This window comes from Platalea leucorodia, assembly GCF_965183815.1.
Source record: "Platalea leucorodia genome assembly, chromosome: 12".
NCBI classification, from domain to species: domain Eukaryota; kingdom Metazoa; phylum Chordata; class Aves; order Pelecaniformes; family Threskiornithidae; genus Platalea; species Platalea leucorodia.
The window spans coordinates 16,232,290-16,253,971 of NC_138834.1; the positions used below are offsets into that span (position 1 = coordinate 16,232,290).

General features: G+C 43.1%; 1 protein-coding gene across 16 annotated transcripts; it reads right to left on the bottom strand.

Annotated features, from left to right (window-relative positions):
• Window positions 1-942: 942 nt before the first annotated feature.
• PRR14L (proline rich 14 like) lies at window positions 943-21,541 on the bottom strand. 16 transcript variants are annotated; one of them, XM_082325079.1, is made up of 10 exons: window positions 21,481-21,541; window positions 19,708-20,217; window positions 18,130-18,211; window positions 16,910-16,975; window positions 11,200-14,674; window positions 7,679-7,750; window positions 6,728-6,896; window positions 6,320-6,426; window positions 5,261-5,332; window positions 943-4,593 (listed from the first exon to the last, which is right to left on the bottom strand). In XM_082325079.1, exons 2-10 carry the CDS (start codon window positions 20,170-20,172, stop codon window positions 4,317-4,319), a joined length of 4,785 nt encoding a protein of 1,594 aa, XP_082181205.1. In that variant the 5' UTR covers window positions 20,173-20,217; window positions 21,481-21,541; the 3' UTR covers window positions 943-4,316. The 16 variants fall into 16 exon arrangements, 14 of the variants coding, with proteins under 14 accessions (XP_082181205.1, XP_082181203.1, XP_082181204.1 ...); XM_082325077.1 differs by having other exon boundaries at window positions 11,200-16,051; XM_082325078.1 differs by having other exon boundaries at window positions 18,082-18,211.
• Between the last annotated feature and the right edge of the window lie 141 nt (window positions 21,542-21,682).

The window sequence follows — 21,682 nt, forward strand, 5'->3', positions numbered from 1 at the left end:
AGCCGAGACTATTCTCTTTCTCATTTATCCCCTTGTTTGACACTGACTAATCAAACAACAGAGAGGACACGAGGCCAAACTCATCTACCTTTCAGATAGAGAGGGGAGAGGTAAACGGTGAATGAAGCAAGTCCCAACGTGGTAACAGAGCAAAGCCCTCATATCCTGTGCTGCAGCCGGCAAGCTGTAGCCCTGAAGAAGCGGGGGAACAGCAGGATGCTTGTTTGGGTCTCGGTGGGCTCCCTTGCTTTCTTTACTGGAGCTTACATGCCACCTGCGGGACCCGCCTAACACTGCACCGCAATCGGAGAAGGGAGCTAGGGGAACAGAGTGAAGCAGCGCATCTGCCGGCTTAGTTTTGCCAAGAGCAGCACGCAGCTGAAGAGCAATAAATTGAAAATCTAGGTTACACACAAGATTTTATGGGTTGGAAGGGTGGGGGAGTTGCTTTCTGGCAGAGACATTACAGATGCTTACTAGGCCTTTCTGATGCTCCTGTGCTTCAGCTTTGGTTTAAAACCACCAGTCTGCTGCCTCGCACAGGCTGTAGGACGTGAGCCACTGCCCAGCTTCAGCTCTGAATGTCTCTGTTCTGAACCTAGCAGGAGCTGCCTGTGCTGTCTGGCTCTGGCCACTCTGCTACCTTAAGAGATGGACGCGGCCTCAACACCATGATTAGTAGCTAGGATCATGCTTAAAATCCCCCAGGTCTGCTTGTGTTCCTATTGAAGTAGGGCTGCAGATGAATGAACACGAATTGCTGCTCCATGCCTCACCAGCTGCCCACCCAGTTACTTAACGGTGTTAATCTCCGGAGATTTGCCCTCTTCCCCCCATGTAACCAGGACAGCTATGCGTATTTACTGATACAAGCCTAAAGAAGCCCTTAAAAAAACTGAAACGTTCTCAGAAAAATTTATTTCCATAAATTAAAAACACACACAAAAGAAACAGTAAAATTTTAGATTCACACAATATCGAACAGAAACAAAATGCCAAGAGCATGATGGAGGCTAACGGCACAAGTGTACAAATTCTCATTGAGCTATTTATTAACTTGATAGCATCATATAGACTTTTAATCCACAGTTACCATCCATATTCTAGAAGAGCACCTGGAACATAATATACCAAAGGCCCACCTCAAATCAAATACAATAAATGAGAACTGCTTGCAGAAAATCATATCCGGCAAGCGTCAGAACTCAAATGTACGCAGCCCCAAGGCCAGCCAGGCAAATGCTGTAACATACGTTAAGTAGCCTTAGCTGCTCCAGTCATAGCATGATGAAAATAAGAGCATTTTATTTTTGGGGGGAAAGTGATCTTTCTACCTCCCATAATCAGCAAATTTAGTGAAGAGCTGCCTGGCTCTGCAAAACTTACTACTAAGAGACAGTATGTGGCAAAAGCTTTGCAATTCTTCTCAAGCTGCTCTAGTCATCATTCTGGGAGGAATACGTACAATGTCTTTCCATGATGATACAAACCAAATTCTCACTGGAGTGGGTTCACTTTATGAAAAGGCAGGTGTACATATTCTTCAGCTAGGGAAGTACGCAAGACCCCAAAAGATGCATCCTCTATGCTTTTTTCTTTCAATTATCTGGGACGGAAGCAGCTCGGGGGGGCAAACACCTAGCTTTTGCACAGTCATCACTCCCAACATACAAGCAGCAGCCACAAGCAACACGGCTGTTCCACGAGTGCTGTAAACAGGAACAGAGGTGGGAAAGGAAAAAAGAAAAAGTGCACAAGCATGACTGACATCTGTATGCTGGAGGGGGGAAAGAGATGCTTTGTCTCAATTAGCTTACATCTCTATCATCGTAGAAATACTAAACCAAAACAGAATAATGCTGTATATTTGGGTTTCCACAAACTAAGGTCTGGGACAAGCTAGGCAACTGCAACATCATTTTGTAACTCCTCCAATTATTGTAAACAAAAGAGAATGGAGTGTTTTCTTTGCTCTGCGCTCTCTGCTGTAGCTGTTAAAAAGAAAGCTAAGAATGTTATTTCAAAGCAATCAGAAACAGGACAGAGCAGGGAAGCAGACCAAAAAAAAAAAACCCAAACCAAACCCAAAAAACCCCCACAACCCAAAGGAAAAACCCAACACATTCCATGTTATGAAGCACATTAGAGGTGTGAACTTTGCCTGGACCCATGTTTCCTCCCTCCCCACCCATATCCTTCTTTCCTTCAAAGCCCCAGTAAGGTTACAGCAAAGTTGTGTCACAGCACTAGAAGCCTCCCATAATAGAAGATGAATGAATGCTGTGTAACAATCCCATTCTATAGCATAAACCCATAAAAATATACATCTCACTCTTGCTTCCAACCAGTCAATAATTGGGCTAATAAACCAGTATAGGGAAACTTTCAAACATTTTTTAAAAGGCAGTCAACCTTTATTTTTTAGGGATTTCTTTTTATAAAAATAAAGAGGATCAATTAAAATGTTCTCTAGCAGCCCAAACAGGTTAACCAGACCTTGCTGCTGAAATAGTATGTCAATATGTTCAAAGCTTGCCTGCCTTGTTATTTTACCCTCAAAACCCAAACACCACTACTTTAAGTGTGCACTCCTCTCTTTCCTTCAGTCTTTCTGATTAAAGATAATTAGCCTCCAAAACAAGAATGTAAACTTCTAGGAATCCCGGCACATAAGCTGGGAGCAAAACAGGCCCAGATTACATTTCGTTCAAGACTCAGGCACACAGAGTGTAATAATCCTCTTCCATTTCTCTACTTTCAAAGCTCTGGAATTCAACAGCTTGCTTGTTAATTTTGAGTTTTCTGTTTGGTCAGTAGCAGAAGTGGCAGAGCAACAGAACATAATGGTGGTATTTTCAGTCCTGCATTTATCGGGACTTTATTAAAAATACCCACCCACGAGATATTTGCTCATTTTGAAGGTAAATAGAAACTCTACTATATGGGTAGGTAAATAAGAAAGTGCAAGTTTCAAGTGACAAGTGAAAGAAAGAACAGACAAATTCAATTTGAGCGTCCCAGCAATGACAGCTTTGCCTGAATAACTTCTATAGGCACTGAAGGACAGAAGTTACCTGAACAGCAGCTAGCATTCATTTTGAATTATGCTTCAAGTAAGTTTAACAGAAGTTATCCCAGAAGGGAGCTCTCTTCCCTCAAAAGCTATAGCTGAGAAATTGCCCAGTGCTGCATCAGATAATTACAAATGGCCTTACATAATTAAAAACAAAAATTTCCCGCATGCTAGGAGGCTCTTTGTACAACACTAGGTATTATGTACAACAGTGCTGTACAGAGAATATCTAATTATGAGCTACGTGAAGTGTAAATCTAAAATGGTAAAAAAACTTCAAGATGGGAAAAAATTATTTCCTTGTTGGCATTAAAGTTAAGTTGATATTTTTACTGGAATTAAAATAACTTAAAAATGAGCCTCAAAGATTTTGCTGGTGTTCCCTGCATACAGCAGCTCAGCTCAGTTAACTAAAAACCTCTACGTACATATCCTGCAGCTTAACATCCTCATGGGCTCATTACCTTTTCCTCGAGAAGAGGCTGGCATCAGCCAAGTAGTTAAGAACTCTACTATTTGGGGAAAATTAGTACTGGGCACAATTTTTTCTTAAAATATTACCTTTTTTTGAGCTCAATCGTGTTAAAAGGTGTCCTCATGCAGCAAATAAAGAAACATATACAAAGTGCAAGTTATTTAAAGTCTAGTTATGTGGGGCTTCTGCTGCCTGAAGCCAGGAAGGGCACAAACTCAGAAGGAACCTTCTAAGTAAACAGAAGGAAGAAACAATTGAAAGCAAACCCAGACAGCTACTTTTAATTATTAAAAAGTTAGTGGTATATTAAGAATGTGTTTGCTAGAATTCATTTTTATCAAACACCATATCTCTTCTGTCAGGTTGTTCAAAAGAGCCATTACAGTAACAACAGCAGACTCAAATGTGCAAATGATCTGGAGTACAGAGTTCTAGCATCACTGAAGGTGCACTACTTCCTCCTTTACACTCCGACTCTACCACCAAAAGGTGTTGAAACATAATTAAACATTAGCAGTCATTTCCAGAGGCTGGGGAAGGAACGGTAAATTGTATGTGGCTGTGTTACACTCTGGACCTACAAGGATCCCTCCAATAGCATTTTAAAATAAAATAAAATAGCACCTTAAAGAGGGCCACAGCCAAAAACTGATCATCAGATATTAGAACAGAGCGGTAGAGTAATGTACGAAGAAGTCAGTAGATTTCTCCCAACAGGGCTAAAATACTAAAGGAGCTGGCTGGAGCATTTTCAGCTGCACGGCTCCCTCAGATGCTAGAGGCCTGCTCCTGCTCAGCCTCTGTTGCAAAAAAGGCTTCAAGGTCCATTAGCTTCTGACTCAGAAGAGCATCTAACTCTGTGCTCTGTAGTGCAGCTTTTTTTGCTCGGGTGAAACTACCCACTGCTTTGATTTTGCCTCGTGTCTTCCTTTTCCGGGGAAGAGTAAAGTCCTGAAACTCTAGAATCCGCTTTCTCTTCTGCTGGCTGACCGAGATCAAGTGCCCATTTTTCTCCTTGGGCTCTTCAAAGATGGTTTCCAAGCTCCTGGTAAAAGCAAAGGACAGAACTCATGAGTACTCAAGAAGCAGTGAAGGACAGGGAGACTGGTGGGTTTCATAGCCCCAGTAAACACGCTTCTAACTTCTACATTTTTCCAGTCCCTCCACACCTCTTGTAATGTATCTACAGCTTACACCTCCTACAACCGCGCGTTACCACTAGCTAAATTAATTTGTTATCGGTGCACAGACATCTGGGTTGAATCTCTTTCTATCTGTATTTCAGTTCAAAAGCACAATTATAGAATCTTGATTTTATAGAATAAATAGATTTGAACATTAATAAATGCAGCAGTCTTGATAATCATGCTATACTTGATGACAGGCAGTTAGTATTTTAAAGAATATTTAGTTGCCCTTGAATTTTGAAAAAGTAAGTACTGTACCTGGATGGAGGCTGGAATGAATGAGTAGATGAAAAAAATAACATAAATCCATACTTCAACAGTTGCAAATTCTTAGTTCATATTCTATTTCACTGCTTGCCATCCAAATGGTAAAAGATACCATTTTTGAATTAACTTTCTCTACCACTTTCAACTAGAGCAATTTTAACAATTTATCTCCCTCTTAGCTTTCAGACACCTTGAATCTTCTCTCTGCCTAAGTAATTTACATTTATCGTAGCTTTCTCATTAGGAAGCAGAACCAACCTGGCTGGAGGAGGGGACTTATAGTTCTTGTTTGTGTAAATTTCTTCTAAACTAAATTCTTTCTTCTTAAGCCTGAAAAAGTAATGAACAAATCAATCAAGAAAGAAGAATTTTGAAACTACCTCTCTTCACAACAAGCAGATTTACTAGAAACAAGTGTGGTTTGTGTTCTATGCTTAAACGCTAACTAATTATGCTTTAACTTAAAACACAGATTTAGATTCTAACTGTGGATAGGAAGGAATGAAAAATGAGGTCGTTAAGTACCTAATTTCATACAGTGGTTTTATAAGGTCTGGCTCAAGACTTGCCATTTCTGCAGAGGTCAGTGCTCCCCTTCCCAGGTCACTTTTTTGTGGAAGCTAAGAAAAGACTTACAGTTTAGCAGATGAACATTTCATCTCGAGACTGATTTTAAAAGTTAGTCATTAACACTCAATTAGCACGGTGCTCTCTGAAGAAATGCATTCCTTTCTCAAAGCTGGCACTTCTGTTTAAGACAGAAGTGAACAAAATAGTAGATGACTGATTGGAAAAGCTTTATCAATACGTGGCACCGTGATTACCCACATTCACACTGAACTCATGCTTCCCTGAGATGATATACCACGAACAAGGAAGGGGCTGTGAAGAACTTCAACGTAATTTGCATCAACAGAACTTCCTAATGGATCACGTCGTCTCACTGCGCATTGTAGAATGACTTGATTTTCAATGCATGTTCATCAATATGAATTTTTTTCTTCTTTAGAAAATCATTCCATTGCAGCTTGGTTTTTCACGTTTTGCCTAAAACCCGGCCAGTAGTTCATACCCAATAGCCCTTTATCCTTTCCCACTTGAAAAAAGCTGTGTTCAAAGACCAGTTTCTTTCTTCAGTCTTCTATACAGGTGATAGAGCTGTGTCAACCTTTTGTTATGAAGGAAGCAAACGTCCCTCAACTGGGAGTATACAAAATAGTGGTGGTAAGAGAAGCATTTATTGAAATGATTACATCATTATGCAGGAAATGTAAGCACCAGAAGCTAGTATGAGTCCATTTAAAAGATACTGCTCACCTTTTTGGTTTGGGTAGTCCCATTGGAGTAAGGTTAGGGTCCGGCTTAGGAATGGTTTTCCTGATTCGGATCTGTGAGACTTTCTTTGGCCTCTTTTCTGGCTCAGTCTTAAGAAAGAAAAAAGAAAACAAAAAAAATTAAAATGAAGGAAATAATGACCACGCTAGTCAACAGAATCCCCTTTTATGTTGAGAATACATTACCTACAGAATAAACCTTCCTCTTTGTTTTGCCACAAAGAGGCACGAAAAGAAAAGCTTGCACAAAAGAAAGCAGCAGCACAGACTAGGACCAACAGCCTGTTTTCTCTCCTCGTCTTTAACAATTACTAGATAATACTCAGCAGCAGCAGCTTCAAGTTCTGGGGAACCAAGAGTCTGAGATATCCAAAATCTGAAATGAACTCACTTTTTTCAGTTCTGTGTCATCTTGGGATCTAAGACAGGCTGGAACAGAAGCATCAGCTTCATCGAGGGCACGGACCTGGAGCTCTGATGCTGAAGGCCTCGGGGGAGATGGCGATGATTCTGGAAGTGAGCAGGACTTCGGTAACAGAAGAGGGAATGACGTTTCCAGACTATAACAGAGGAAGAAGGGAACATATGTAGATTAACACCCAATTTATGTTGCAGCAGCAGTCCATGCTCTCAGGCGATGTTCCTAAATTGCAATATGGGCACAAAAAGCAACGCAGTTCACAGAAATTGCCCAGTAAGCGAACGCTTTCTCGGGTATATACATGCATACAGCCAAAAACTGCTGCAGCCCACACTGATACTGAAACAAACTAAACGGCCAGTGTATCTGAACATGTAGTTTTAAACCCACTCTTTTCCTTTTCGTATAGTTAAACAGGTGATAGCTCTATTTAGTAACTACTGATAGAAAGTGATTAATCCTCCTTTTCTGCCAGCAAATTTCTTTGGCACAACTATTAATTTATTACTTTTTGTTTACAGATAAATTTAAAAGATAGCTTTTATATCTGCCATCCCAACACTGAAAAAGACTAGAAGGAAGTTTCAGCACCTAACGTCCAGTTGCTCAGAGAGAGAGAACATATATCCAAGTAAGGAAACAAACTTCTGTACTTTCACATATTTATTTCATAAGTGGCACAACATGGTTGAAAGTAGCAGAATTGTTCTGTGCAAGGATCTACATGGTGTTTGCATTAATGCCCCGCTACACTTCTCCATTACATGAGCCAGTCAGTTTACTTCCCTGACATTTTAATCAGAAAGCTATTCTTGAAGTGAACTGCCAAAAGCTGAAAGCCAAAATGACATAAGCAATGTCTTTCTGAGAAAGATTATGATCCCACTACTCAGAATGAATATCAAAGTCCAAGAGACTCACCGTATCTCGTGACCTGCAGTCTGTAGTGCTTCCATGCTCTGTACAGGTAAGTGCGGTAACATGGCATGGCTGCTTCAGAAGAAGAATAAAAACAAAAAAAACCAAAAAAACAAAAAAAAAAAGACAGAAATTAGGTCTACACTATAAAAAAAAAAGATGAGAGAAAAATTGTTAGTATAAACTGGTCCGTAAGACAAAACATGCTAATATCAGGAACGAGAATGAAAGACTAAAATGATACAAGAGCAAGCCACATCTGCCATTTAGTCTGCTAACTTTCACTGACAGCTTGTTAGGGAAATAGTCCTACTTTCACTTAAACATGGTAGTGATGAGAAAAGGAAATAAAAGTACAGAGAGGGAGACAGTATTAGTCCAAAAGTTGTAATTATTTCTATGAAAGTCTATATTCCTCATTCAAAACTCCCAGTTTTTAAAATTAAAGTAACCAAAAACCTTAAAGGATTTGGCTAGTAAATAAAAAAAGTGCACAGTGGCAACAGTAACAAGTGAAAAGGAGGATTTGCATAACATTAACTCCCTGTTGTCTCTAACTCCCACAATCTTGCTTGAATATTCTTAAGTGATGGGAATAACCAAAGGCCTTTCCATAAGGGTCGGTAATTGCCATAATTCTGTGGCATAGAAGTCAGCACAGCAGCTCTAAGGCCTTTAATATTAAGCTTTATTTTTGTGCCCACACTTTTAATAGCAGGGAAAAAAAAAAAAAACACAAACGGTTGCGACAGCTTTCATTACATTAAACAGCAAATCTTGTACTTGCTCTTCTCCCGAACTAACAGCTAAATGTACTTCACTGTTCTAAAGCACAGAAGTTACCGCCAGACTGGAACGCTACAAAATAAATGAAAACCAACCATGCTGGCAGCACAGAGAAGTCCAAATATAAGGAGGTCAGAAAGACCCATTCCTTGTGTTTGTCATTTAATATCAGAACTATAACATGTTGTTTCTCTCAGTGTCTCACTATCCCAACTACTAGAACCTGCATCAATAGTGCATCAGAGTCCTCTGTGCTAGAGGCAGACCTTACTGTTTTATGCAATAATTATAATAAAAAAATTACAGGGAGACAAAAAACCACTTTAGAAACTTTGAATCCAAATGAGCATTAATTAGAAAAAAGATTTCACTTAAAGAATGCTTTATTACTGGCAGTGGAAGTGACAGAAGATTTTTAGACAGGAGAACTACTCTAGTTCCTTGTTTTCCTGGTTATTAAAAACACTAACAGTGAATGAAATCATTTAAAAAGGACAAATCTCTTCCGGAAGAAAGTGGCTGCAGAGAACTTGGAGCCACTTTTACATTTTTCTGATTTTTAACCATCTTAATCAACACAGGCAAAGATTTTTGTCATATTGGGAGCTGAAAATGCTTTTATACTGCGCCAAACATACTTCTTGTATTCTTGTATTTATACACCAAACATTTATTTCATAGGAGATTTTTCTTTCGAGTATACACAAATTTAAGAAAGATTTACTGAATTATCCTTTTGTCACTGTTCCTGTTAATACCTTTAAAAAAAGAACTATCACTTGATGAGAACAGGCTATCGATCTTCAGCAAAATGGAATCTAAAATGGTGTTAAATATTTAAAATGTTTTGTTCTTTACATTGTTTTATACCCAAACCTTCAATATTAATTTTTCCTTAACTGTTTTAGGAATAGAATTTATTTGCTGCACTTTTAAACTTCTGCAAACATTCCCTTCAACTCACTGCATGCTACAACAACTTCACTGTAAAGAAAATCTAAGCGGGGCAGAAGAATTAAGGCTACCCCATACACATATTTATAAGATATTTTAGAAAAAAAACCAAACAAACTGAGTTTTAGACTATTTTAACTTTGGGTTATTTTTCCACTTGAAATGATAAAGTTTGATTTGGCTTCTCTCCCTTCGGGATAAAGATCATTCATAGCAAAACATTTGGTTTTCAAATTACCCTTTACGTCAAGGAATTAAATCCTCTTATACTTTAGCTAACTGGATATGCTGTAACAAGCTGCCTGGGAGGCTGTAGGCTTAAGTATGGGAGAAAACACAAGAGCATAAGTCAGCTCTGATCTCCCAGTCCAAGGATAACGTGCCTCAACAATACAAAATAATAAATTCACCTCATACACAGAAGTAGGTTTTTAAAAGTCAGGTGTTTGTTTTGTTTTTAAAGAATGGCAACAATGTCTTATTTTTAAGTTTCGTGCTCAAACTGTAGTTTACTGGTATGATTACTTCCTGCGTACTAATTTGTACACTAGAAAATTCAGGCTGAATATATTGACTCGTACAGAACGAAAAAGACTGCAGGTCCAATAGCATGTGCTGCGAGGTTGTCTCTATACCGTTATTCAGCCTCATTCTTTTAGGGCAGACAGCTCCCAGAATGGAGTAGTACTTTCAGAACCTCACTCACACCTTTGGCAGACATTAGAATTTATACTAACAAGTGATACACTTAAACTTTTAGGTACGTTATCCATTTATACAAAGCAAAACGCAGCATTAGTTATCTGGCAAGATTTTTGGTTATACATATGTCAAGCTATGACATAAGATAAGCCAAATTCAGCAGTTCTCTAGAGACTGCCATATTAAACAAAAGAATTAATCAAATCGACTTTCCTACAGGGCTCATGAGCCCATACTCTGTCCAGGAATCTCAAGACTATAAAACCAGGGACTGAACTGCCCCATGTCACTGAGGCATAAAGTGCAAAATCTTTGCTCGAGAGCATGCAAAAATCCTGTAACAGAGCTAGGAACCTCTTCTCTCATTCTGTTTCTTAGTAAAAAGATCTCAAATGCCGATAGCAAAGTTAAAATAAATACTCAGAGTAGATTTCAGTCCTCTTCCCACTCATAACGAGAGTGACACACGCAAAAATGCATTACCAACCTGAATTGGAGCTACACTCGCTTGTGCCAACAATACATCGAGCACATACTATCAAAAGGCATAGCGTACATTAAGAGGTTTCAATTAGCATAGAGTAGTCATGGAATACAATTAAAAATTTAAGGGAATGCCACCCCCCTCCCCTTAGGATTCCTCCTAATCTGATATTGAGCATTTTACAGTAGTTCTACATGGCACTTGTGGCTCAGACCTCTGAAAAAAACTTTCCTACCTCAGAAATCCAGTTGATCTGCAGTCACTCTGAATAGACCTAATGAAGTAGCTCACCTTTCTGCATTATATGTTCTGATGCATGGTGTGTATATTTTGCAAGGGAGAAGAAAATAGAGTTAGCTGTTCTGCCAAAACAGGATAGTATTAAAGAACTGAAGGCAAATATATTTAAATTCAGCTAACAGACTGTTCCGTAGGGAAGAATCTTCCATGTGGAGCCATTTTTGGAGCAGAATGTGTAGCTCTGGAACAGGGGAAACTGACCCTCCAATGCAAGCTGCAATTACCCTCTCCCTCCCAAACAGGAGCAAGTACATGCCCTATACATATTTAATCTCAGAAAGAAGTTGATGGGTTTTACCTGTTCTCGATGCCCACACTTGGCTGCCACTTGCAGTGACTGGAATGGAGAGGAGTGATTTCGGAGGGACGGGCAGAAGGACCGTGCTGACTCCATATGGATAGTACCCTGCCCAGTGAGTATGGCAATGAAGAGACGAGGTCATCTGATACAGGAGTTGGATACCTTGCCCCTTTCAAACCCTGTGCGAATTGTGATATAAATAGTCTCTGGATGGTAGGAATATGACTGGTTAAGTTTCTTCTTCTCGTCCAAATCCTGTAACATCCAGGGGAAGAAAGTGCTAACACTGTGTGAAGGCCAAGCATGGAGCAACCTCCTCTTCTTTCAGCTATGGCATTTCTTCCACGGTCAGGACGAAGGGCAACAGCCCCGGGGGTTGTTAGAGAGAGAGAGGAATGCAGCTCATTGTCTGGGCTAGAATCTTCCTTGAAAGCTGTTCTATCTGAACAGCTCTGCGACAGGAGAAAAGAGAAAGTCCACTCCGAAGGCGGTGCTGGCGTTTCTCCCAAAACTGGTCTGTGATGTAGAGAGTGCTGGAATGTAATCCCTGTGAGGTCTGTCACAGGACTGGAGTCCAATTTTATCTGAAAAGAAATTGGGAAAACTGGGGTATCCAGGGAAGAGGTTGGAGGCTTGTGGCTCAAGTCTGAAAAAAGTATTTTGGTAGATTCTACAGGATAAAGTGCCAAAGGCTGAAAGCTGAACATCTTGGTGCACCAACTGTCAGCCCAGCGTGAGTGTAAGTTCCTGTTAATGCAAGAAAAGGCTTCCAGTAGATTTGTAGATCTCCGTTGGCTGTGCCTCTCAGCCACTGGAAGCATTTCAGAAGAACATGGCAGAGGTTCTAAGTTACGGATGCTTTTGGCAGGTGCCAGGAGTTTGCTAGCCATTGCAGACAGCTTGCTCAACAGTGATGGTTCTTTGGTATTTTTTCTACATTTCAAGCTGTTCAACAAACTGCACCTCTTGGCCCTCTGCCCTGGCATACGCACGGATCCCAGGGCTGTTTCCGATTCCATTGTCAGTGGTTTACACGGAAAGTACAAAGATTTGAGAAACGTGTTTTCCTGCTTAGGGAATATTTCTGTGGGAACCTCAAAACAAGGCAAACTTTTAATTTTTTTGCCTTTTCTTACAGTTTTTGGTTGATATGACGTGGGAACTTTTTTGCATGTCCTTCCAGGCTGTCTTTTTAATGGAAGAGGTCCTCTTAGTTTATTTGTAGTTCCAAAGGCACCAGGGATTCCATCATACCCTAAATTAAGGTTCAGGTTTTCCATTTCTGAATCCTGAGTCTTCAAAAACTGTGAACTAATAATACCTGTGGTAGTCTTTGGCCTTTTGACTTCTTGTAAAGTGCTACATCGTTTATTTTCACTGCTTCTGACAGCAAAAATCTCCTCTGAAGGACCTTCAAACTTTGCATTTCTTGATGTCACCAACTCACATGAAGAGCTGCGTAAGAGTTCAGAACTGTGCAACATACTTGGTTGCAGTGTGATTTTTGCTTTCTCTTGATATTCTGACTTCTGTGCTTGTTGTGCCTTGTCTGACAGATGTGCTCCCATCTTCTCATACTTCTTCTTGCGTTTAAGGACCTGACATTTCTCTATTTGATCAAGTCTCTCTGAACCTAAAGCCTCGTTTTCCTTGCAGACTGAATGAGTTGGTATGGCGTCCTGACCTTCCGTAATCTCCTTTACATTATCTTTGCTCGGTGCATTTAATTGGTAAGGCACACATACTTCGCTGCAAGCCACACGCTTTGGGGATGATTCTTTGCAACTGTTTGCTAGTACACTCATACATGGATAAAACGTGGGTGTTGTATTATACTGCGATTCTGGCGAAGCTTCTGCGTCAGACGCATCTTCATCTTGACAATCACACACAGATTCTGAAAGCAGACCGGTACCTGCTAACTTTGTGAGCTTTGTAGCATTTTTTCTTTCTTTTGAAAGATTATTTGGGTTAGATCTTGGGATTTCTTCCAAAACCTTTCCATAATTCTCAGTACTGAGAGGGACTATTTTGCTAACAGACTCTTTTGAATCTTCTAACAAAGCCCACAGACAATCTTCTCCATCAAGAAAAGAATCTATGGGCAACTTTATTCTAGGGGCTACTTCTCCTCCCATCTTCTCTTCTACACATGTATTCTTAAGCTTCTCTCCACAGCGAGTACTTTTTGGCGAGATCACATCCGTATCTTTTCGAGTTAGCATGCTATGCCCCTCATCTCTCAGACTTTCTTTGCTGCGTGCACAAACTCTTGAGCTTTTTGCACCGTTCAGAAAGCTAGTTGCCGTTTCGTTCTCCGAGGATGGATTCTCAGTATTGCTGGCTTTTCTCTTAACAGACGTTGTTACAGAAAGAGGTTTTGTCACCGAAGAATCTTTGCTAAAAACTTCGGCTGAAGACGAATCACGATGATCTACTTGTGTATCCTCAGACAACATACACAGCTTTTCTTTCTCAGGCAGAGAGATTCCCAAGTTCAGAGCTGATGGTGTTTCTGAATCCGCCCGAGTCTCATTAAAAGATTCTTGGATGTCAAACTTTCCCAAATGGGATGGACCAACACCCTTCTGAGCCTCCGTTTCTTTACCAGGCTCAAATGTTAACTGCGGGCAAGAGTTATTTAAGATAGATTTTGTTCTCAGACTTTCTTTGTTTTCTGTCTCTGAAAGCACATTCATATTTTCTGGCCTACATGACGGACTCCCGTGAATTGATGAGAAGGGCAACAGTTGGGCACTAACTGTATTTTCCTGGTCCTCCACCAACTTCATCTTTGGCAAAGATTGCTGCATTTTATTTCTGGCAAACGCTAGCCCTGCTTTCTCTTTTGCAGATTTGATAAAGCAAGCATGCTGTGAGCAATGTGATTTGCTATCAGAAAAGCTTTCTGCAAGAGTTCCTTTATCTTCTCCTTCACATCTGTTCTCGTGTTCTTTTGGGTCGATTGTCTTCTCCTCAGTTAGATCACTGATGAAGCCCACGTATCCTGAAGAGTCTTCGTTTCTCCCACCATTTAAAGAGTCCAAATCCATGACATTCTCTTTTAGAGTTCCTTGAAAACTGTCTTCTCTTGCATATTTATGAACTAACAGCGGCGGGTCGTCACCTCTTTTTAACAGTACCTCTTCACTTTGACTAGAGCCAATTGATATTTCGGGTTCTTCCACACAAGCAGCTGTAGTTTGTAAGCCAGTGTTTGGCTGGTTGTTTAAACTTTCTAAATGTTGCTTGCTGCCTGGACCTGGGCCATCAAACTCATGCTGACAGGCAAGACACCGATCTTCCGTTGGACGAAGGGTCTTTTCCGTTTGGCTAGCACGTCGTGTTTGAATATTCATGTTGTTGAGCAGCGGACATGCATCACAGACTGGAGCACTATACTCGGAGGGATTAGCTGTGAGTGACGACACTTCTTTCCTCTCATGTGTGCCTAGTTCTCTCTTCTTGGGGCCTAATGGAGAGTTGCAAAATCCAAAATTATGAACACATTTTTTTTTGTTCAAATATCTGACTAACAGCTGTTCACTAGTCTTATTTCTCTGATTGCCTTCAGGAGCCTTTGGAGAATCCACAGTTCTTATTTTATAAAATTCATCTGTCTGGAGAGCACACATGCCGATCTGTTCTTTTGCCTCATCTCTGTCACAAACAATTTCATTCCCATCTGTTACTTTACAAAGATCAAATTGTTTCACAACCTCCATATTCTTATTTGAAATCTCATCTCCTACCAAGGTAGCAAGAGCTTTCTCTGCAGTATAAGCTGAGCAAAACATGGTTTTTGCTGTGGAAATGTCATTTATCCCATGCAGATCTACACCTCTGTTGCCCCAGTCATCTCCACAAGGAAGAGATCCACATGCCAAAGGGAAGTGTGCTTCTGGAAAGATGATTGCCTTTTTACTATTATATCCAGCTGAAGCTTCTCCTTCCAAATTATAATTTTCTTCAATCTTCTTATCAACCTCAACATTAAAAGACTGACTGTTCAGGAGAACATCATCTACACGCGTGCTCCCTGATAACACACAGGAAGCACTGGCAGCTGTACGCTTGTCTTTTATACTCTGATAATTACAATTCCATGTGTCACTATGTTCATTTTCTAAACCAGTGACCACACTCTCTGTATTTCCCGCTGAAGACTTCATGTTCTTTTGGGAAATTTTGCTTGTCTTATTAGGGTTATCAAAAGTCCTGGAACTCACTGAAGACTTGAATTTGTCTTTATGAAGCACAATTTCAGTGACTTGTTCCCCTGTTGTTCCAGAAGCACCAACCGATTCTTTTCCACATAGATTATCCCGAGCCTTGTCCCTGCTCGAAACTTCATTAGCAGTACAAGGAGGACACTCATTACAATGAGGTTCTCTTGATTTTTGTGCAACAGGAGGCAGAGGTACATTTAGTGTATAAATCAAATTAGTTTCTTTGCCAGTGGACAAACTGTGATTACTATTAGCTTCTGCAGCTTCAACTAAACTGCCAGCCAACTCTTCTGATCCTGTATTACTCTCAGATTCCTTTTCAAGCAGTTGTGCCTCAGGTGAATCTTTCTCTAGCTCGGCACTAAGATCCAGACAGCTGTGGCTACTGGGAGGAGAAATTTTACTGGAGGTATTATAAAAGCATTTGTCTGTCTGTCCAGTTTCATGGGAAGCAATGTTGCTCGTTTCCATCAATAGACTATTTTCTTTCATATCATCCTTGCACAGATCACTGACAGAGAATTGCCCCTGAGCCTTTTTCAACTTATCACCTTCCGATGGGACCATTTTAATTTTTTCTTTTGAGAACTCCTCAGGAGATGAAGCAACAGAACTAAAAACTGAAGAATGACAATGCTCAGAATTAGCACCCTCTTGAGCTCCAGGCCAGCTACCAAGTTCAACGTTATCTCCCACAGCACTTTTTCTCCGGACTTCAGCAGCCTCTTCAAATTCAGAGCTGTATGATCTACCTCTGCTAGCACTTCCTTCCCTATGATCAGTTTTAGCACTAGATACTCCTTCACTCCTGACCACTGAGACCTGCTCGACTGGTACGGATGCGGAGGCTCGATTTTCTACAAACCCAGTTCCATGATCATAATGAGTCTGACTTCTGATGTTTTGGGGAAGATACTTTTTGGGGGTTTCATTGGTAATTCCATGGACTGCAGTACTATTGTCCAGATAACGGATGCTTTTCAGAACCGAACATAAAACCTCAGAACTTTTTGTGGAGCGTGTTCTACAACTTTCTACTGCTGACAACCTACAAGGTTCGTTATGTTTAGGTACAGGACCAGTACAGAAGTCATGAGCATTGTTTTCTTCATCCTGCTGATAAGTCTGGCAATTAGCAAGTGATGAACTGAATTCATTAACAGGATTTTGTCTGGGTAACTTTTCATCTCTAGTCTCCCAACCAGATACAACATTACCCCCTGTTCTCAATGGCATGGCAGTACGGGCTTTCAGCTCATTATATTCATTTGTTTCTTGTGGACGCTCTGTGGCTAATTCAACATCCGTGACTTTTAAAGGCTCTAAAAAACCTAACATGCTGGTTTCTGAAACCCCAGCTCTGGCCATGACTGTGTCTACGCCTGGGCATTCACTGCTCTCAGGTGGAAGATCTTCACTCATTCTGTCATTCCTGTATCCTGCTTTACTAAATATCCTAGTCCCATCAGCCTTCGTACCTTGTACTTCTTCAGCGAGCTTTGGCAGAGTTTCAGCTGTCACCTGAACATTTGCTTGGTTTTCTTCTGCATAGGAAAAAATAAAACAAATCAGAACCATATACTAAAGTTAGAAGGCATTCAGCTTACGAAGTTCCTTTTGGTATTGCACACAATATTGTGTACAGTGTCGGTTACCAAAATGTTTTTAAAAGTGAGAACTGATGCTAGCAATTCTACTGCAAGCCTTTGGAAGAAAAACCAAACAAACTACCCCACCACAAACCTAACGTAGCAAATGCAATCCTTTTCAATACAGACGTTCCCCAGAGCAGCAGGCATCCAGACCTGTATTGTTCAGATTCCTCTGATACCGAGCTAGGTGCAACGCAGGCCCTATAACTCAATACGTACGAAGTCGTGGCCAACATCATAATGCCTACGCGTAACATCAAAGCTCAGCAGAGCTGGGTACGTTATCTGCCCTGTCCTAGACATACGGCTGTGCGTTGAGCAGCCATTTCCATTTCTTCGTCCTTGAAGGTGTTTTTGTCAGTAAGTCATCCATAGGAAGACAATGCATATCTCATTCTGTCCAAGCCATTATGATTATTAATAACTGGTTTTGTAAAATCATGAAGAAGCTGCTAATTCAAAAAATTACAGTTGCTGTAGAATATCTTCATATTCAAAACTTTACAGGGAGCATATTCGCTCAGACTTTTGCAGATCTTTTTCATATTTTCTACGAAGGACCAAGACTAGATGGCATTCTTCAACTAAGTGCAAGTTTTGGTTATGAGAGCATGGAGGGAGAAAGAAAGTAATTACTAGATGCAGGCAAAGTGACCAAAGTATTTGGAGCTAGAAGATTACAGATCATAATGAAATTAAGAATCAGTTTTGTTGTCTTCTTCCTTTGGATTCTGCACTGTTTGTTTTTTTTAAAACATTATGATTAATTTTCTACTTTTTCACATCTTTGCTATTACTGCTCTCATAATTCTGCTTTGAAACATAAGGAAATGCAAAACATCTGCTATTAACAGCAGCTTCTGCTTTGGGGTAAATCAGTATTTGAATTAAATAACTAAAACTTGTTCTAGCTATGCAGGGTAATAGTTTCTACTGTAAAGCAAAATAAATGAGCTATCCCACAATCACTCATCCATTTTAAATCACCAAAAAGTAACCTGGGAGAGAAGCAGGGGTAGGTAGGGACGAGCAGCTAAGGTATGCACCTGTGGTCTTCAGCGATCCCGCCACCTCCGTGCAACAGGCTCTCGAGGACTTCGCCTCATGCTGGGTTAAGTGAGGGTCCTCCTGAAACAAGACAGGAGTATCAGTGGAGACTGATGGGTTGGCCGAGACGTTTAGCGTGTTTCAGGGACTGCACCTGCTCAGCTAGGTTCGTCCTGAGTGAGAAAACACCAAGAAACCGCAGAACTATCAGCCCTTGCACAGAGGCAGCCGCGCATTCCACGTGGTTCACACAAGCGCTTGTCATTCCTTTCTGACCCTATCAATCGCTGTCATCTCACCATCAAACAAGGATGCATCCAGAAAAGATTGGTATTTAGCAGCAATGGAATCTTGCGACGCAAGCAGCTACAATATAAGTGGCTTAAAATGCAAATTGTCACAAATTTGAACCAGAAGAGTAATCCAGTCGCAAGTCTCTTCGCCTCCCCAGGCCGTTACCATACACCTCTGGTAAGATGCATGCCTTTCCTGACCTTTATTAGCACCTGCCCTCTCCCGCTCCTGCCCTCGGCTCAAAAACACGTAGACCCAGGAACAGACGGCCTAGGTCTACTTGCAAAAAAAACCCCAGGCCAAACCAACCCAAAACCCCACGACCGAACTACCTCCACAGCTGAAATATGTGAAGGTTGGAAAACTGAATGACTATGGAAAAATTAATTAACTTTATTTTCACAGACTTTCAAATGAATCAAACTTATCAAAATGCGGAGCTAAAACCAGAAAGTATTTTAGTGTGACGCAACATCCAGCAACTGGTGTAAGACCCAGACCTGGGCGCCTTACCCCGATGCTTCCTGGCTGGTATGTGTTCAGTCACAATACTTTTCTTCTCCCCTATGTTCTTTTGGTGTGTGCGAAAACTGTTTAGAAACTAAAGAAAACTGATCAAGAACGTCACTAAAAATCTCAGGTTTTAAATAGAGAGCTTTGTAACTCCTCCGTTTTTAATGGCGTATCCTTTGGCACAGTTTTCAGCAAGCCTTGGCCTAGAAATAACATTTTTATCATCAGTGTTTGCTAGAGGGGAGGGGGGAAAAAAAAAAAGCCATGGCCATGCAAGTCTCTTGTTTTGAAAGAGGAAACTAACAGTGATTTCCTCTCTAATCACAGACAATAATTATAAAAATGAAGAATAATCTTTATTTTGAGATTACAAACTGAAATACTAAACTGGAGCCCCCTGTAGCGCTACAAGACTATTACCAGACTGCACGGACTGTTGTTTAGCGGTTAGTGCCTGGGGATGCCAGTACGGGCAGAATACGCTGTACCGCAAAACAGGGACACCGGGCGAGGAGCTTTTTAAGTTGTTTCTCTCCTCCCTTTTAGTCACCAGTTTTGTTCTTCATTCTGTTACATACCTGCCTCACACCGTTCCAACGGTACTTAAGAAAGTGAAGAGCTTGATACGTTAAAATGCTGTTGGCCTACCGAAGTACAGTCTAATTCGTCATGGGACCCATGATCATACCGCATTGCCAAAGCCCTCTGCCTGGTCACTCTAACCCTCCATTCAAAATATCACGCCAGGGTGAATTTTTACATTTGCTTACTTGTTTTGACCAGCTTTCCCCAGGAGCTAAAGCACAGCGTTCAGCACGATTCTCCTCAGCATCTCGTGCCTCTTCGGCTTCTTCCTGGTATCCATCACTACAACGGTCTGGTCTCCTCAAGTTTCTTCTTTTATTTTTTTCATCCTCTTCAAGGGCTCCAGCCTTTCGCAATTCTTCGGTAAGGGCTTCTGCTGGCCCATGAGAAGTCACCTGCACCGTGTCACCCAGGTCCTCTGTCTTCTGGTAAAAGTGTTCTGCTGCAGCAGTCCTGTGGTGCTCAGCCGACAGACTGCCGCTGCGCGCTAGCACAGGCGTCGGTACCGCGGATTTCGCATCTGACCCGACGCTGGGCTCCGATACGGCCATAAGGTCAGCGGAGATGCTCTCTGGCCGTCCAGGGTACAGGTCCTCTATTGCAGCAGGCCCAGAAGAATCGAGGAGAGATTCCACCCCAGCTGATAGCATCGGGGCAGTTGAAGACCGGTTCTCCTGAGCTTTTCACAGTTTACCCTAAAAATGAAAGCAACGTTAAATCAACGTACGTAGGAGTGATCCCTAGATTAAAAGGAAAAGCTTCATTCTTCAAGATTCAAGCCTCTATGTTTAAGAAAGAGTGTTTTTATTTACTTCCAAATAACTTTTTAAGAAAGGAGCTAAGAAACGTTTGAGTATCTAAGCAAACGCTTCATTAACAAAAGAAGAGAGCGTGGACAAATTCCCAAGCCTCATTTTCACATTGAAACGTCTCCCTGCAGATACGCCCTCATCTTCTGGAAACCCTGAAAAGAGGCTGTGGAGCGAATGGCTCGGGCTCGCATTAGACGTCCTGCTCCTTCGCTAACACTGAAGCGTCGTTTGTTTTCCGGTGATTTTCTTAAGTTGCTAATCTTTGGAAAAAACCTCAACTTTCTTCCTCGGCTTTCTGCCTCGAAGGACCGCTTTGGAAGCCGTCACCCGCCATAGCCCGCGCGCCTGACAGGCCGTGCGGGGATGCGGGCATCGTGCCGCCGCTGCCGCCCCTCCGCACGGCCCGGGGTCCCCTGAGCCCGCGGCGGGGGGGCTCCGCCGGCTGTCGGCACAATGGAGACCCCGCCGGGGGAACGCGGCGGCCCGCCCGCGCCGGAGGGACCGACGGGACCGGGCCACGCCGGCTGCTTACAGCCGCGTCCCTGCGCCCTTCGCAAAGCCGCGGGGTCATCGGTCGAGCGTTGACGGCCCGGCTCCTCCGGCGGGAGCAGCCCGGGGAGGAGGCGGCGCGGCCCTGCGGAGCACGGCCCGACAGCCGCCCCGCGGCCCGGCCGCCTGCCCAGCGGGACCGGCCCGCTCCGCTCCGCCCGCGGCGGCGCCCCTTTGTGCGAAGCGAGAGACTCAGCCCCGCACCGCGCCTTCCGGCGGGGCAGAGCCCCCGCTCCGGCCCCGGACAGCGCCGGCCCGACCGGAGGCGAGATCCGCTACGCCCGTCCCCGGCGGTCTGCAGCCGCCCCGCCGCAGCGCGCCGGAGGAGGCCGCCGCTCCCGGTAATTATGCAACGGCCGGTGCCCGGCGGCCCCGCCGCTGCCTCCCCCGGTGCCGGCAGGGCGCGGGCTCGGCCCCGCAGAGTCCCCGCCGCGCCGCGCCCCGGCAGGGCAGGCCCGCTCCCCGCGGCGGCCGCCCGCTCCCAACCGGCGGCGGGCGGCGAAAGAGGCGTGCCCGCTCCGGAGCCCCCCCTCCGCAGCGCCACGGCGGCAGCGGCCCGCGCCCCCGCCGCGCCCCGCTCCGCTCCGCTCCCGTTACCTCAGCGGCAGCGGCCGCCGGCCCCGCTGCTGCCCGCCCCGCCGCGCCGCCCGCCCCCGCCGCGCTCACATCACTTCCCCATCCGGGCCCGCCCGCTCGCCCCGGCCGCCGTTCCCGTGGCCCCGCCCCCGCCAACGGCCGCTCGGCTCCGCCCCGCCCCAGGCCCCGCCCCCGCCCGGGGCCCCGCCCGCCGCGCCGGCCC